The following is a 17,646-nucleotide window of genomic DNA, read 5'->3' as shown; positions in this document are numbered from 1 at the left end:
CACAACCTTAGCTAAGGAGTTCTTCTAATCTGACTTTGCATCTTCTGTCAGATTTCTGAGCATAGAAAGGAGTGTTCGATTAAATCTCTCCACCTGACCGTTTCCAGCTGGATGGTAGGGTGTTGTGTGTGAACCTTGGATGCCACAGTATTCTTCGAGCTTGGAAAACAGTTTATTCTCAAATTCTCGGCCTTGGTCATGATGCAACTTGGCAGGAAATCCAAACTTGAGCACAAAGTCACCAAATATCTTTTCAGCGGCAGTTTTTGCTGACTTGTTGGTGCATGCGTATGCCTGAAGTGATCCATCACAACTAGGATATACTCATATCCTCCTTACAGCTTTCCAGATGCAAGTAGTCAATTGAGACCATCTCAAAAGGGTAGGTAGTCACTATATTAACCAGTGGTGCTCTGGTTGGCTTGTTCGGTCTTTTCCGTTTGAGGCAGCTGCACACCTTGGTCACATAGTGCTCCACATCCTTCCAATAGAATCGATCTCGGATCAGACTGAGTGTTCGCCCACCGAGGTGTCCCATTTCCTCATGTAGCTCCTATAGATCAGTTGATGGAATGCTGCAGGTAACACTAGTTGCGCCGAGACACTGACTTTCTGTACAGGATACCATCTTCATTGATGTACAGCTTGTTTTCTCCCTCACTAGAAGAGAGATGTCATTGCGTCTGTCTTTTCCTCCCAGATGAGGCCACTGTCCTGTGATGACATATTCTCTTACCTTGCCAATGACTGGATCATCCTCTTGTGTTTTCTTTAGGTTTTCAATGGATACTTCAGCCACTGGAGATGTGATTCGTTCTTGTTCTACTTCATTGCATGCTGCAGTGATAGTGACTGGACACATCCAGGGCTCATGCTCGTGGAATTCGAGTTGCAGTGCATCTGTGACTGTTGTTATCACCTCGGGCTCCATTTCCTGTGTGCATGTGTGGATGTATTGCTCCATGTCCAGCGGCATTCGCGACAAGCCGTCAGCGTCTCCATTGGCTTTTCCAGGCCGATATTTGATTGAGAACGGAAAGTCGGCTAATTCTGCAATCCACCTGTGTGTCGTGGCGTTCAGCTTTGCTGTTGTCAATACATAAGTTAAGGGATTATTGTCTGTGTAGACAACAAAAGAAGGTGCATAGTACAAGTAATCCCTAAACCTTTCACAGATTGCCCACTTCATGGCTAAGAACTCTAGCTTTCCAGAGTGAAGGTGGTAGTTAGTTTCTGGAGCGGTTAGTGTTCTTGACCCATAACCGATGACAACCAACTTGCCTTGCTGCCTCTGATAAAGTACTGCACCAAGCCCCTGCTGAGAAGCATCACAGTGTAATACAAATGGTTTCTCAAAGTCTGGGTAACCTAGGAGTGGTGGATGCAAAAGGTGCTCCAGAAGCTGGCAGAGCACTTCCTGATGTTGTTCTGTCCAGACGATAAGCTGGTTTGAGGAGTGCTGAGCTGACCTCTTAGTTTTCTCCTTGCTCCTGGTTGCTTTTGATCCTTGAACTTGACTACCTGGCATTTTCTCAGTAGACAGAAGATTGTACAGCGGCTTGGCCGTGAAAAGTTTGGGATGTATGGCCGGTAGTACGACAGGAATCCTAACATTTTCCTCAAGTCGCCGACAGTCTCAGATCTGCGGTCTTTAGTGCCTGTACTGGTGCTATTTCTGCTGGATCCATGCAATAGCCATCCTTTGACACAATCTTGCCTAAGAATCTCACCCTGTCTTTAAACACTGCACACTTTTTAGCTGTCAGCTTTACTCCATGTGCTTGATAACGACGCAGCACTTCTCTCAAATCTTGAAGATGTTCTTCAAAGGATTTGCTGTGGACAAGATTGTCATCCAAGTACGGCTGTGATGTTTCATCTCTGAGACCTGTAAGACATTCCTCCATACTGCGCTGGAATTCTGCTGGAGCTGAGGACAGGCCGAAAGGGATCCGTACCCACTCATATAAGCCCCATGGTGTAATAAAAGCAGTAAGCGGTCGACTACTCTCCTCCATGAAACCCTGATGGTAAGCCTTGCCTTGGTCCAGCACAGAGAACCACGCACTTCCACTCAGGCTGTTTAGCATGTCTTGTACTCTGGGAATAGGGTGCCGATCAGGAATCGATTTTTGATTCAGTTCCCGGTAATCTATGCAGAAACGCAAACTTGAGTCTTTCTAACGCGCACGGACAATTGGTGAGGAGTATGGGGAATTCTTTATCCATCCTCTATTCAGTAGATCCTCCAAATACTCCTTCACCTCCTTGTGAAGCGGTTTGGGTACAGAGATGTAGGTGCGTCTTACCGGAGTTGTGTCACTTAATCGGATTTTCAACTGCAGAGATGGGATACATCCCACATCACTGTCGTCCTTTGAGAATGCCACACATTCTTCCCGTAGCATTTGTCTAACTTGTTCCTGCTGGTCTGTAGTCAGGTGATCAACTGATACTGGAGGGTCCCATCCATCTTCTTGGACTGTGTTCCCCTGTCTGTGTTGTTCTTGGTGCTTCTCAGGAATGCTGTCTGATGTTGCCGTGATTCTCTGACAAGCTGTTCTGACTGTTAGCTCACTAGCATGAACTGGTTTTACATCCACTGGATATATAGCTTTGACTTGTTGCAGCTTTCCCAACACTGTGCGAGGGAAGAGAGTGATATCTTGCTTGCTTCCATTAGTGACAGGGATAGCCACTCTTGACCAATTTCCTTTCTGCAGGCAGATGACAGTGTCAGTAATGTTCAAGCCCTCTGGCCACTTTGGGATCTCCTCAGCTTCAAAAAGAACTTCCTGTTTTGTATAGAGGGGACCTGTCCTAACACTACACTTCACCTCTCTGGTCTGACCTGCTGGAATCACTGTCTTTAGCCTCCCAAGCTTTACCACTCCTTCCCGGTCATTCTGGTCACGACTCTGTATCAGATGGATCAACACATCTGCTTTTTTACAGTCAATGGAGAAAGCTTCTTTTACCACAACAGGTGTCTGTTCTGGATGCTGCTCCATTCCACTCATTACAAGATGCTCGATTGCATTGTAGCCAATAATCGGTGGGTCTGCTACACCTGGCTGGTCCGAAACAAGCACTGGCACGAGTAGCTCTGGTTGAGGACCCTTACTTGATGCCAACTTGAACTTCAGCTCAACCCAGCCAGCAAAGGGGATGGGTGTTTGATTTGCTGCTTTGCCAACAAGAGTCTCATCTTCATCCAAGAGTTCATTCATGCTCCGTAGCCGGATATGTGGGAGACAGCATTTCCTCCAACTTTCGTTGATAATCGTGACTTGTGAACCTGTGTCCCACAGTGCTCGTGTTGCTACTCCCTCAAAGAAACAGTCCACCATACACTTTCTTCCAATAAGGGCCTTCAGCTTGGCTTGGCGTAGTGAGAGATGGCTAGCATAGGTAGCACCAACTGTCTGTTCAGTCTTCCCACTTTTCTCCAACTCCGCCTCCAGCTGCCTGATACGGTCACACAACAGCTCGTGCACCTTTTCATCTGGCTCTGTGTGGCTTGGAGCTAATGCTTCTGGGGGTGAAACTGTTTGGATCGTCACATTTAAGTGGTCAAATTTCCTATCTGCTCTACAGCCTCTGGAAAGGTGCCCTGTCTGACCACACTTAAAGCAGTGTTCACACTGATCACCTGTTCCCTGTTCCTGACACGCTCTACATCCTCTCTTCGTAGTACCTCTGACTTGGCGTTTGGGCCATTGGGAGTTAGTTAGGCTTTTCTTCATTTCTGCCATTTCTTCCCTCAGCAATCTGACTGTTTCATACAGTTCTGAGTCTCTTGGACTGGTGACAGCAGGTGTTTTATAATACTTCGGCTTCACAACCTCTGCAGACTGATCCTGAAACCCAACTCTAGCTTTGACTGCACCCTGATGCTGAGGACTGGGCTGCATTTCTGTCCGTAGTTCATTCACTTTTGGTGATTTACTGCTACTGCTCCTACTTTGCTTCGACTGTCTCTGAGTTCTACACTAGCTGCTTCGTTAATCCTGTCAATGAGTATTTCATCTGTCACTCTCTGTTCATCAAGATAAGGCTTAAGCTGAAACTTGATGTGGTCGCTTAACAACCCAGTACTAACTGACCTCAAGAATTTCTTCTGGATAAGCTCAGGACTGTATTGTTCATCTGACTCTCCCTCTCTTGAAGCAAGTAAAGTCTTTCTTTCAACTCAATGGCTCTAAAGAGGAAGTTTTGAGGGACTCACGACTCTCTTGTGTTATATTTACTAGCCTGTGGTATAGGTCAGTAGAGCTTTCCTCTTTAAAGTGCCCCTTTAAAATGGATTTCAACTGTGGCAGGGTGAGGTCACTTTTAATCTCAAGCATATCTCGAATACTCAAACCCGGACTAATTGATTTGATCACAGCCTCCATGACTTCAGCCTCACTGTGTCCTCCGCGGAGACCTTTATCAATCTGGTGCGTCAGATTTGTGTATGAGAGTCTGTCTTTCTGTCCTTTTTCCCCAATCTGGCCACAGATCTTGAACTCTCTCCTAATGGTTACTTCTGGTGGTCTGTTCACAGGAGAAAATAACACATTTGACGAAGCAGGACCTGATCTTGGAGGTGTCCCGCTCATTCTGTCGCTCAGCCTCCTAACTTCATCATGTAGAGCTTCACTAGAAAGCTGGAGCTGTGAATATTTTTCAGCCAAACTCACTTCATCAGTTACTTTCTGACTGTCTGATCCTGTATTTTCTGTACTTTCCTTTGTTTCTGTGCTTTCAGTATTTCCATTTATCTGATCAACTGTTTAACATTGTCCTTAGGAAATGCCTTGCACTTTCCTGATCTTCATCATTAATGACATCATCCATAGATTCGTTTATTTGTCTGATTAATGCTCGTCTTGTTATGACATTACCACTTTTGATTTTAGCTTCTTGACACACCTCTTTGAGCTGACTCAGCTGCATCAACCACAGTCTCTGCGACACGGTCTCTGCCAACTCCTCAAGCTCCATGGTGTCTGATGAAGCCGCGCCCCCTTAGCTGCGCGCGGACCGTCCCTGTAGCTGCGCGCGGACCGTCTTCGTAGCTGCGCGCGGACGTCTCCGTCAAATCCCGCTCCTTGTCACAATGAGCCCGACGTTAATCATCCCAGCGGTGCCTCCAATATTTGTTGCACACTTGGACATATGACATCCAGGCGTGTATGGTTTTTGAATGGTTTATATCAACTCACGGAAACTGAAAGCACAGAAACAGAACACTCAGCAACATCACTGCAGACTTGCAGGCTGTGGATCTATCTGTCTAACTACTTTATACATATACATACAAACAACACATTGGCTTACACTATCACTCTAACTACTTCATTCACCCTGGCGACATTCTGCACATTCACACAACTCTCATTGTCACAGGTTACAGGTGGTTACTACTGTTCCTCACTCGCTAGCATGACTCTGACGCACTATATACCCTTCGACACATCATCTCATCACATTCACGCAACTCCGACATACATTCACATATTACATATTCGGATTACTGACGATGATCCCTGTCGCTACCTTTATATAGTTCATCACGTTTACTGACCTGAAAGCACAGAAACAGAGCACACTCAGCAACATCACTGCAGACTTGCAGGCTGTGGATCTATCTGGCTCACTACTAGCGGAAGGTTTTCCCTCGCTTTCATCCAGAAGGACCCCTGAGCTGACCTGAGTGCCTGTACCATTGTTAACCCTTCACACACATGCATACATACACCAGGAGAATAATGACACAATTAACAATCAATAACAATACAAATACAATAAAATAAATATCAATGTCCAGTGTTACTGAGGGCCCCACACATCTCTGGAATAAATAATAAAAGTGGATCTCACTCTCTGCTCATCAATATAAGAAGCCGCTGAATGTCACTTCCTCTCATCACATCTCGCCCTTTAAAAGCCAATTGTTCCACATCTAGTGTCTTAGAGTTTAATTCATGTACTTAACATGTCTACATTTGTGTTTGAGAACTAATATTTCATCTGTGCAGGATATATCGAACATGTATCCAGTCATTCGGGCACAAGTGCCAGTGTTCAGGGCTTTTAATGAGTTTCCTGTGAGTTATAAAGGGAACAAACACCTGCTTACAAACTGGAGGTGTTGTGTTGAAAGGACCACGCACTGTATATAGGAAGTGGACGTAGTCAACGTGGACTCACCTGTTGCTTTGTGGGCTACGGCTTTGAGGTTTCAGTTTGTCATTTTGGCTGCTGTCATCTTGTTTTTTTGCAAGGGATACAAGAGAGTGGAGCTAAGTCCAACTGAACGCTGAATAAGACTGTAACAAGTGCGTGTTACCGCGGGTGGTTCCCCCTAGCACAGAGACACCGTAGACCGGAACTGTTTACAGAGTTTTATTATTTGGTACAGATCGTGCCCCGACTTGGATGACGGCGGCGTAGGTCCGGAGCTCTGGCAGAGTCCAAACCCCTCTCCTTTGTCCCTTCTGCCGTTCATATTGGGGAGCAAACACCATTAGCCACAGCTGAGGCCAATTAGTCCTCCACCTGGTGCCGTTCCCGCTGCAGCTGAGCCTAACCACGTCCCGCCGCCACAAAGACATTTTAAGACATCTGAACTATTACAATGAACTATCATGAGCTGAAACCACCCGTCAATCAACTTGTGGCCTAAAGCATCCCCTGCTTCATGGTCTATTTGATTCCAAATGGACCGTAATTTACTAAATGCACACCATTCTGAGATCGAGACCATACACTCATGTTTACAATGTTTACTGAGGGAATACCTTAAGAGAGAAGGAGAGTCATTATCTCATTGACTTCTACAGCAAATTTGAAATATTTTATGAACCAAAGGGTCCACCCCTATTGACTATTAAAAAGAATGTTACGGGTATTTCCAAAATGACTTTATAGATCAAAAAATTGCCCCCAGTGAGACAGTATCTGGAAATGGAGCTTGAATCATGCTCGACAATGAAAGACATGATATCTTTGCCTCTGCTTTAGAATGCCTGACTGACAACTTTTTTGGCTTCACTTCGGTACCGTGGGAGGGAGTTGAGATGCACCCTCCCTCTATACAGCCTATTGTGAAGGATTCCTCTGAAATTTGATGTCAAAAAAATTATAAATGAATGGTTTAAAATAGTTTAAAAATATGCTTTTAAATCTAAAAGTGTAATCAAGGATAGGAAGCCTGGTGATGTATATTAGCGGTCAAACAACTGCTACGTTAAAGTTGATTTATTCTTCTGGTCACAGGCAATGCAGTTGCAAGAGCAGGTGAGAAGTTCTATTCAACACGCAGGTTGAAGTGAAAGTCGGACAATACACAGAAAAACATTCCTTTTCGACACACGGATAACGTCATCTGACTCCATTCAGAATCCGCAATCTAATTGGACCTGGCTAGAGTGAGGGAAGACAAGCATCTCCTCCCTGGCCTTGTCAAACAGAAACGTACAACGTTTCTGTTTGATTCTTCAGAGATGATATCAAAATGCAAACAACGTTATCTCCCCCTCCGCGAGATAACCCGAGATAAATCACCTGTCTGACCCAAAACTGAACTCAGTTTTTTGTTTTTATAATCATGAGCTTCCTGCAGGCCAAAGGCAGATGAGAGCTTTAAAACAGTATATAAGAATAAAGAATTTCAGAACACATACAAATATAATATGTAACAACACAAAATATCTCTATTGAATGCTTTGCAATGAAATTAGGTTCAGGCGTCCGTGGTGCCCACGATGCATTCTAATAGTTTGATAATCCCCTGACTTTTCATCTCACACTGGTCAAAAATCCATTTCATAGATTTATGACCAAATGCCTGGAAAGCTAATTCCCATTAGCCTCAGCTGAACTGTGTCTTCAGTGCTTATTCGTAACTGTTTCTGCATGCTGCAGCTCTAAACTAAGTAGCTCACAACGAAACATTATTGCTACCGTACTCATCAGCATTTAAGGTCGTAGCATTGAGCGCAAGGCAACACTTAGCTCCACGCAGCGGGCAGCATGGCTGACAGAGCCGGCCCCCGCCCTCATCTTTGCATAGATATTCCTGAATGTTTTTGAAAAAACAAATGAGCATTGAAGATAGCTCTAAAGAACATTTGAAGTGTTTGAGTGTTTTATTGAAGTGATCAGCGTTGTAGCATGTTGTGGAGGTGATCTGGTTATGGTCTGTCTCTGTTTCCCTCAGATGGTAAAGGCCATTCAGGTGTTGCGAATCCACCTATTAGAATTAGAGAAGGTCAATGAGCTCTGTAAAGATTTCTGCAATCGTTACATCACCTGCCTCAAGACCAAGATGCATAGCGACAACCTCCTCCGTAACGACCTCGGAGGACCTTATTCCCCGTCACACACCAGTCTCAACGTGCAGCAGGTCAGTCATGGACTCTCTGTGGATCTTACACTTCCTTGATGGTGTCTCTGTCTGAGTAGCACTTCCCAAGATACACCTGGTCATTTATCACCAGGTAGATTTGGCTTCTGGGATTTTTTTCAGTCTCAAACAATAGAGTTGCCTCTTTGCATTTGCTCACTAATATCTCTCTGTGATCCCCCAGGAACTAATTCAGACCTCCTCTCCATCCATGACCTCTATCTCCAGCTCTGTTAACCCTTCAGGGATATTGATGCCCGCCGGGGGTCTGCATCAGAGCAATGTCGCCATGACTACCATCAACTCTCAAGTGGTCTCGGGTAAGCATGTGATTACACACGTAAACACCAGGACTGAGTGTTCCTTCTGCAATGTCACATTTAAAATTTGGGGGAGGGGGTATTTTTAAATCAGCATATTTAAGATCCATGTGACTTGGATTGGTTCAGGCTGTTCTCGTGAGACCAGCAGTTTCATTTTCACAGAAGCTTCCACATACATAATATGACATGCATGACCATTTCCGTGATCCCACTGGCTTTTATAATACGTCTTTACTTTTGAATATAACAGAAAAAGCTTATGTGTCAGTGGAGGAAAACGGTCCATTTTTTGGTACTCATCTCTTCTTTCAGACGGCCTTTTTTATTGGGGATGTGTTCCAACAGCTTCCCAATGAAATGTGGTTTAGTTTGATTTAGTCTCAAATCTAATCCCTTCCTTTTTCCAATGGTAAAGGTTTTATAATTGCATTTGCCAGTACTGAATTGGAGTACTGTCTGTATGCATGGTGACATTATCGTGATATGCAAAACAAACTTGAGGTATGGAATGTTAAAAGAGGTTTACTACGATGCAACATCAACATAAGTTTGCATTAATAATTGTTATTGTCAAATATATATACAGGACTGTCTCAGAAAATTAGAATATTGTGATAAAGTTCTTTATTTTCTGTAATGCAATTAAAAAAACAAAAATGTCATGCATTCTGGATTCATTACAAATCAACTGAAATATTGCAAGCCTTTTATTCTTTTAATATTGCTGATTATGGCTTACAGCTTAAGAAAACTCTAAAATCCTATCTCATAAAATTTGAATATTTCCTCAGACCAAGTAAAAAAAAAGATTTATAACAGCTGAGTGTTTGTCAAGGCTCAGGAAACCCTTGCAGGTGTTTCGAGTTAATTAGACAATTCAACACATCAAGTGATTTGTTTAATACCCTACTAGTATACTTTTTCATGATATTCTAATATTTAGAGATAGGATATTTGAGTTTTCTTAAGCTGTAAGCCATAATCAGCAATATTAAAGAATAAAAGACTTGCAATATTTCAGTTGATTTGTAATGAATCCAGAATGCATGACATTTTTGTTTTTTTAATTGCATCACAGAAAATAAAGAACTTTATCACAATATTCTAATTTTCTGAGACAGTCCTGTATATATCGCCAAAATCAGTTTGCTTAGCATGCGAAAATAATTTAGCAGTGAATTTTAACATAACAATTTCAACATTCTCTTTTGGTCTGTAGTGACAGAGCTTTGTGGATAAAGTATGTCTACATACTCTATATAGTATGTAGACATACTATGTGTATCAGACAGCCATAACAGTGTCCTCTACATGTTTCTCTGCTGATACTATCTTATAATGTCAAGCCTGTGCAGTGAATTGTTAATCCTGCCCTCAGGAAATCCCTTTTAACCCAAAATAAATCAATATCTGCCTTTGATCACTACACACTGAAGAGCTCAAACAGACTTTGATAAGAGTGTCTTGATCAAGACTAATTAAGCCCGGAGCAACAGCTCACTCCTTTCTTCCGGGTTGAAAGACATTAACGCACCTCAAAGTTAATCATTTGTCTCTTGTTTGCCTTGTTTTTGTTTGCGCGGCTGACGAGAGGTCGTAATAAGGCTCTGGTGGCAGGGTGAGATGTGGCTGCCAGCCGCGGCTGAAGCTACTTGATACTCATGATGGTAAATTATCCCCTCAGGTGGGACCCTGTACCAGCCGGTTGCCATGGTGACATCGCAAGGGCAAGTGTTAACGCAGGCGCTGCCGCCGGGAACCATCCAGATCCAGAACTCACAGGTAAAGCCGCCTGAGCGATGATGCTCTGCTCGACATATTCTGTGCCCTCGCCAGCAACTCTCCATTTGTTATTATTAAAAGGAGCTCGGCAAACCCCTGGGCTCATTTTCATTGTCTCGGTCTGAACACTTACCCCCCCCCCCCCCGCCCCACACACACACACACCTCTGCTGCCAGACAACAGGGAAATAGTTCAAACCCACAATGTTTAGCGCAATTAAATGGTCTGGTCAGGTTGAAAGTCATGTAAGAACACACATTTAAGACTCTATTTATCGTAGATTAAATATATTTCATGACGGAATACAAGATATATTAACACAACGTTTTCACTCTTAAGGTGCGTTCACACGTCAACGTACAGACGCGTGTGGCTGCGATAGACGCAACATTTTTCCGGGCGTTTCGGGCGACGCAATGTGGGCGACGCATTTACAGCGGCGCGTTTTGAGCGGCGCAAATGTCGCTCCTAGTTGAAATATTTCAACTTTGAGGCGATCATTTCGCAACTCGGGCCAATCAGCTCTCGAGTTGCTCCGCGCGTCATCGCTGTCCCGCCGCTGTTGAACCAGAACAAGAAGGACAATAACGTTATGAACACAATAACACGCGTTTAGATGTTCCGCTCTCGTAGCGCTGGAAGGGGAAGTCTTTCAGATGTAAACGTTAAATTCATCGGTGAAAGTGACCGAGCTGTGTGAGCCTACGGGTGATGTCATGTATACATATATACATATACATATGTTATTAATGTCATGAACCCAAACACGAGGGCGTTAGTGTGTGGGACGTCCACAACAAGTATAAAGCAGAACTAGTGGTTAGTTATTCTGGTGGATGAAGGAGATGATAACGGTCGTTACGGAGACGAGACACAGAGTTAAGCCCCGCCCCTCGCGGAGCGTCTCGACGCTTATGGCAAGAACACGGTGAACGGTCGAGCGAGTAAACTCACGCGTTTTGGGCGATGCGAAAAATCACTTCGCTTTTGGTGTGAACGCACCTTAACCAATCACAGCGTAGCACCGACCAGCTTCCACCAGTGGCCGACAGCAGCTCTGCTCTGTGTAACTCCTGTAACTGTTTCAGATGTTCTTAATGTTGAAACGTTGTGTCGTCGTGGTAATCGTTACCCGGAGAGGTCGGAAGGCTCCTAAAAGGTTATGATACTACATAAATACCTGGGGAGCTAACATTAGCAGAGTAGGTTAGCACATTATTAGCCATTCTATGCTACGCTAGCCACTGAATGAATACTGACTCAAGACTTTGCATGCTAATTGTGAAATAAAAAATAAAAAGTCTAATTTAAAAATGACATTTTGGACAGACATGGATATAAAAGACAATTTGACTGGTTGGCAAAGGCAAACAACAACAAGGCTCCACCCTAGTTTTAATATAAGGCGGAACCACATTTAAGTTTTTCCACAATTGACAATGCACAATTAAAATGTGCAACAGGAGATAATGAAACAGACTTATTTTATGTTTACAAGAAACCCACCTGGCTTTTGTCTTCGGTGGGAAAAGGTTACAATCACAACACGCTGTGGCCAAAGGACCCTGTAGCAGTCACAGGTTTAATCCGGCAGTGTTGGAACCATGACATCCGAGTGGCCAGGTGACCAGCGTTGAAGTGAATATATAATAGATATAACCGACTGGGATTTGAACAAATAATATAATTTATTAATACAAATTCATATGCTCTCCTCAGAGCCACCAGACTCCAGTCAGACGACAGTCATTTTAACTCGCTGATCACTGAAACACACTCCATTCAAACTCCACACTAACTAAATAGATTGTTCCAACAATTACCAACTCCTGTTTGGTCGGAATAAACTCTCAATTTAAAGAATTAGATGTGAGAGAAACAGTTGTTACACAGTATGTGCTCCTCAAAGCTAACGGAGTCCATTGAGAGAAACGGTCATTTTACTTACTTTAAACTCGAAAAGCCAACAAAATAAAACCCAATCGTCTTTCCACTGCTTCAACAATCACCAACTCTGGTTTGAGAGTTTGAATGAGAAACTCTAAGTAAGCGGTATAGAAATTCAGAACTACAGATAAGATTTAGTTTGAATTAAAGAATGGGATTTTATAATTACTGCACTTTTGTAGTTGTCAGAAGAGCACCATGCTAAGTGAAGTCACGGCTCAGTGGTGGCCAGGCTTCGTCTCTGGACTCGACGGACTCCACTCTCGTGGACAGAACTAAAAACCAGGGGTTCAAACGGCGGCAGTGACCTGAAGAGCGGCTCAGTCTCAGGCAGGCAATCCTGTGCTTGACAGTCAGAGGAGGTTTCTGAATAGTCCCGACCCAGCTGAGGCAGAGGGCTACATGCGGGCGGGGAATTGAACACAGCCCTGTTGCTACTTTACCGACAAGCCCCGAGTAATCACACTATCCAGCTCGGTGCCGCCAATTAATTCAACCTTGCTTTCCCCCCCGCAACACACGTACTCCCAAGGCGGGCGGGGGGGTGGGGGGGAGGGTTAAAAGAGGGTTATCCACGTGACACCCAGCTGCAACTGTAATGACTGTTGTTTCGTGTGGGGAGTATGAGCGGGATGTTAGTGTGTCTGTGTGTGTGTGTGTGTGTGTGTGTGTGTGTGTGTGTGTTTATGGTCCTTATCTGGGTCAAGGGGGGCCTGCACGTTGTTGGCTGCATATAGGTTTGTCTGTTATTTATCTCCGAGACAGTGGGGATTCTTTCCACTATACCAGGCTCTGCATTAAATTAATCAATTTGATATTCTTTAGAAGACCTGCATTTTGTTATGTATTCATGCTTTTTGTCCTCTATGCTCATGCATATGAAAATGTCATACAGTATGCTCCCCTCTGAAGTGTCTTAGCCTCCACAAATGGGTATCGCATTCAAAGAAACCATCAACATAAACTCAGTCGCTGGTGCTGCGTGTCACAATTATTTCAAAAGTTATGTAACATATTATAATATTACATTTGTACAACTATGCAGGCAGTAACAGACAGTGGTGCGATGTGACTTGGTGCATTTGTATAGAGAGAAATAGTGTCAAAGAAGAATGAGGGCCCATTGTGTTTCATATTATCTGTCTCAGAGCACACACATAGACACACACACACACACATTTATCCCCACAATTAAATGAACAAATGCAAACTGTTCAATAGTTCTCATCCAGACGCACACATGCATTTGTTTTTGTCACATGGGAGGATATTGCATCATCGTCGTTCTTTCTCTGGGGCTCACCGTTAACCATAACTCAGACGTGTCTTAACCCTTTAATGCGTAACCATGGGGATAGCAGCATGTTGTCCCCATATCACAGTACGTTCTGAATTCTCTACCCTGCTTCTTTAACTTTAGATCCAATTCCATTGATTCTTATTGAATGCTTACAATTGTAATGGCTCAGAAATATATTGTTTTATTTTTTGAAAAGAGACTCAGTCATTTTCTTGAAATGACTGTAGATGTAATCAAAAGGTTCTCGAACAGTAGACAATATGTAATGATTTAGGGACTATTTTCAGTAGCGGATTTATTCACACTGTGTGCTCCAGTGAGTATTTGTAGCAGCAGGTGTGTGTGTGTGTGTGTGTGTTGATGAAGGAACATGTCACTTATGGCATTGCTGTGTCTTTAATGGAGCTTTATGGCACAGAGGGCTTTGATGAATACTCGTTAGTAGATACATTCAATGCTGGTTTGATTCTTTTATGGGATTTGTTTATTTGACCATTTCTTCTCTGCCCAACCCTAATCGAATATCTACTCTGAACTGGAAACTCCACACAATTCGCGATCACAGAACCACCGATGACACAGCCCTAAATGTCCTCACAAGGACAGTGCACTTCGAAGCCGGTCCTCACAAGTACGGCTCAGCCAGACCACACACACACACACGTCCGTATATGCATGGCTGGCTGTCAACCACTGTCAATACTCTGAGAGCATCTTGTCCTTCAGCACACTCGCACTCCAAACAATAACATCTGAATAATGATTTCTCACTGAACACAAAGACATGCTTAGGTCAACACCAATGAAAAGCCAAGACACACACAGTCACGCTTTGTACCGGGCCTTCACCGATGGGAAAGCCCAAACTTCTGACCGAAGCCCGGCCTGACCCTCCGCTCTTTATGCACCTTGTCGAGGCTCCAAAAGGACGAATGACCCTCTTGTGTTTTTACACAGCTACTTTCTTATATTTTAAGTGTCATTACTCAAATTCAGTTTCCATGGTGACTCTAAAGGAGGTGTTTCTGCCCTTGCCACTGAAAAAAAAAAGAAAAAAAAAAGGTAATTGGTAGTCTCCCTTTGTTTCCGTGGCAACAATAAGTAAGACCTACCATCCGCTTCTTTTTTCTCCTTTTCTTTTCTTCCTTCCCTTCGCTTCCCCTCCTGTGTTCAATGTGAAGGTAAACCTGGACCTGTCGTCCCTGTTGGACAGCGAAGACAAGAAGTCCAAGAATAAGAGGGGGGTCCTGCCCAAACACGCCACCAACATCATGCGCTCCTGGCTCTTTCAGCATCTCATGGTGAGGCGGAGAGTGCGCGTCTGAGACGGCCGTACACGTCGGCCTGTTCGAGGGGGAAAGGTCGTGAGGTGGCAGAGCAGCGTAGGAGCATGTGAGGGACGTATGTGGACAGTAAACTGGTTGGAGGGGGAGGTTTATCGAGAATGGAGCATTGCAGTGTTCTCACCTGAGGGCGTCACACGAATGCTATTAACTAAAGAAAAAGTGCTTTGTGAGATGTGTTTGACAACCGCGTGTTCCTTCTTTCAGCACCCGTACCCAACAGAAGACGAGAAGAGGCAGATCGCGGGACAAACTAATCTCACGCTTTTACAAGTGAACAACTGGTAAGCTGCTGTACTCCGACGGGAACACTGCCATGAAGTCCTCATGGACACGGGTAGACAGGAAGACGCTGCTTTCTGTTATTGTAGGAGAAGCATGTGTGGAGTGGAGGATTTACTGGGACTTGAACGACTGTAGCTCCCCACACATTGCTGGCACTGTGGTGCCATCTCCTGGTCTTATATAGCCAGTACACCTCCTCCCAAACTGCCTCCTTTCTCCTTTTCTTGTCACGTGTCAGTCACTCTTTGATATATTTTTGTTCTTATGGAATCTTTTTTTAAATTTTTTATATGGGAGATTGTTTTGCTTTGGGGTTTAACGTTTTTGTATCCATTGATTGGTTGAGATGAAAGATGCTATTTGTAAATGATGTTTTTTATTGGACCCACTAGAAGTAAATATTGTATTTAATAAAAATATATATATTTTGAAATGATGATGGTAATTTTTTATCTCTGGTTCCATAACAAAGTGTATATGAGGAAATAATAAATCATTGTCCTGTTCTTGTTCAGGTTCATCAATGCTCGTCGGCGTATCCTGCAGCCCATGCTGGACGCCAGTAACCCGGACCCAGCTCCTAAAGCCAAGAAGATGAAGTCCCAGCACCGTCCGACTCAGCGCTTCTGGCCCGACTCCATCGTGGCTGGAGTTCTGCAGTCGCACCGATCAGGAAACAACTCAGACAGTAAGATAACACTTCCCAGGAAACACCTTAGTTTCACATTTAAACTCTGTGGGTTGGAATGTCCCCCACTAGATGTCACTGTTGACTTTTATTTCCGTGAGAAGATGTGAAGTCAAAAGTCAAGAACAAAGAGTACAATATTCTTGGTGGGCAAGAAAATCATAATTTGTTCTACGGGAATCTTAAATTAGATCTGAGTGTGTATTCGAAGGCACGAGTGGTCTCTCTTTCGAGCAAAGTTTGGTCAAGAAAAAGTCATCAAAAGGCCCATTTTAGGTTATAGATGTTAGTCATCTTCTATCTCTGCACTGCAGCTGTAGGAGGCAAAGAGTGAAGCAGCAAACTTTACTGTCATCGCTAGAACTGGAGTGGCAGTAAAGGAGCATTTCCTCCAGTCGAGGTTTCACTTAAACAGGGGAGGGGGATGTGGCTGAGGTTGCAGAGGTGGGTGGGCGGTGGAGCACAGGAAACAGGTCTACAAGGACTTGACTCAGAGGGCTTTACAATCTGTACATTTAGACATCCCTGTCCCAAAACCTCACTTCGGATCAGGAAAAACTCCCAAACAACCCTTCATGGGGAAAAAAGGGAAGAAACCTTCAGGAGAGCAACAGAGGAGGCTTGGCTTATAAGTGATGCCACCACAGTAGCTGATACAGTGATCTGGCGATGAGTAGGTGGAGAGCCTGGAAGACATATTGCAGGGATGAGGAGCTGGTGAATAACAGATGTGCGAGTGGAGGGAGGTGGTTCGTCCATAAGGACGATATACTGGGCTTAGGTTGATGGGAGGACAGGAAGAGACACACAAAACCAGCTGATTCTTTACAGTGGTGTTGGATGCTAGAGCAATGCCATCTACAGAAACTACATCACCAGATAATTGACCTCTGAGGTGCTCAGGGCCGAGTAAATTTACTTCAGTTTTGTCTGAGTTTAACATCAAAAAGTTGCAGGTCATCCATGTTTTTATGTCTTTAAGACATGCATGAAGTTTAGTGAGCTGGTTGGGCTCCTCTGGTTTGATCGATAGATATAATTGAGTATCATCTGCACAACAATGAATGTTTATGGAGTGTTTCCTGATAATATTGCCCAAAGGCAGCATGTATAAGGTAAATACAATTGATCCAAGCACAGAACCTTATGGAACTCCGTGACTAACTTTGGTGGTCATCGAGGCTTCATCGTTTACAAATACAAACTGAGATCGATCTGATGAATAGGATTTAAACCTATTGGCATGGAGACAAGAGACATGATCCTGAAACACTCGTAAATAAGCAGGCCTGAGATAATGATTCTATGCACGACAAACGGTGCATAATTAGTAGTTCAATAGTTTATTCAGTGTAAGTACTGACAAACATTTGTTTAACATTTTGTATTTTGTATTGCTTTTATAAGCTAGTAGTATCATGTCCATTCAATCAATCTGCAGTCCTCTGTAGCTCCGTGTCATTCTAACCACTTTTTCGCTGTCCAATCAAATGAGAAGGATTTAATTTAACTGTACACAGCTAAAATATTGTGGGAATATTGTGGAATACTGGGGAATAGTCACAGTACAGGAGATACAGAC

At 43.7% G+C, this 17,646-nt stretch overlaps 1 protein-coding gene across 5 annotated transcripts in view; it reads left to right on the top strand.

The window, feature by feature from the left end:
- The window catches only part of pknox2 (pbx/knotted 1 homeobox 2), a 118,758-nt gene that overhangs the window by 86,794 nt on the left and 14,318 nt on the right, over positions 1-17,646 (top strand). For all 5 annotated transcript variants that reach the window (XM_056444573.1, XM_056444528.1, XM_056444543.1 and 2 more), the window contains 6 exons: positions 8,210-8,395; positions 8,580-8,715; positions 10,403-10,500; positions 14,930-15,049; positions 15,299-15,375; positions 15,892-16,064. In XM_056444573.1, the coding sequence (XP_056300548.1) occupies positions 8,210-8,395; positions 8,580-8,715; positions 10,403-10,500; positions 14,930-15,049; positions 15,299-15,375; positions 15,892-16,064 (790 nt within the window). The remainder of the gene's footprint in view (positions 1-8,209; positions 8,396-8,579; positions 8,716-10,402; positions 10,501-14,929; positions 15,050-15,298; positions 15,376-15,891; positions 16,065-17,646) is intronic.

The sequence above is a fragment of the Pseudoliparis swirei genome, chromosome 3 (assembly GCF_029220125.1).
Source record: "Pseudoliparis swirei isolate HS2019 ecotype Mariana Trench chromosome 3, NWPU_hadal_v1, whole genome shotgun sequence".
NCBI classification, from domain to species: domain Eukaryota; kingdom Metazoa; phylum Chordata; class Actinopteri; order Perciformes; family Liparidae; genus Pseudoliparis; species Pseudoliparis swirei.
This window is presented reverse-complemented; position numbering and strand designations above follow the sequence as displayed.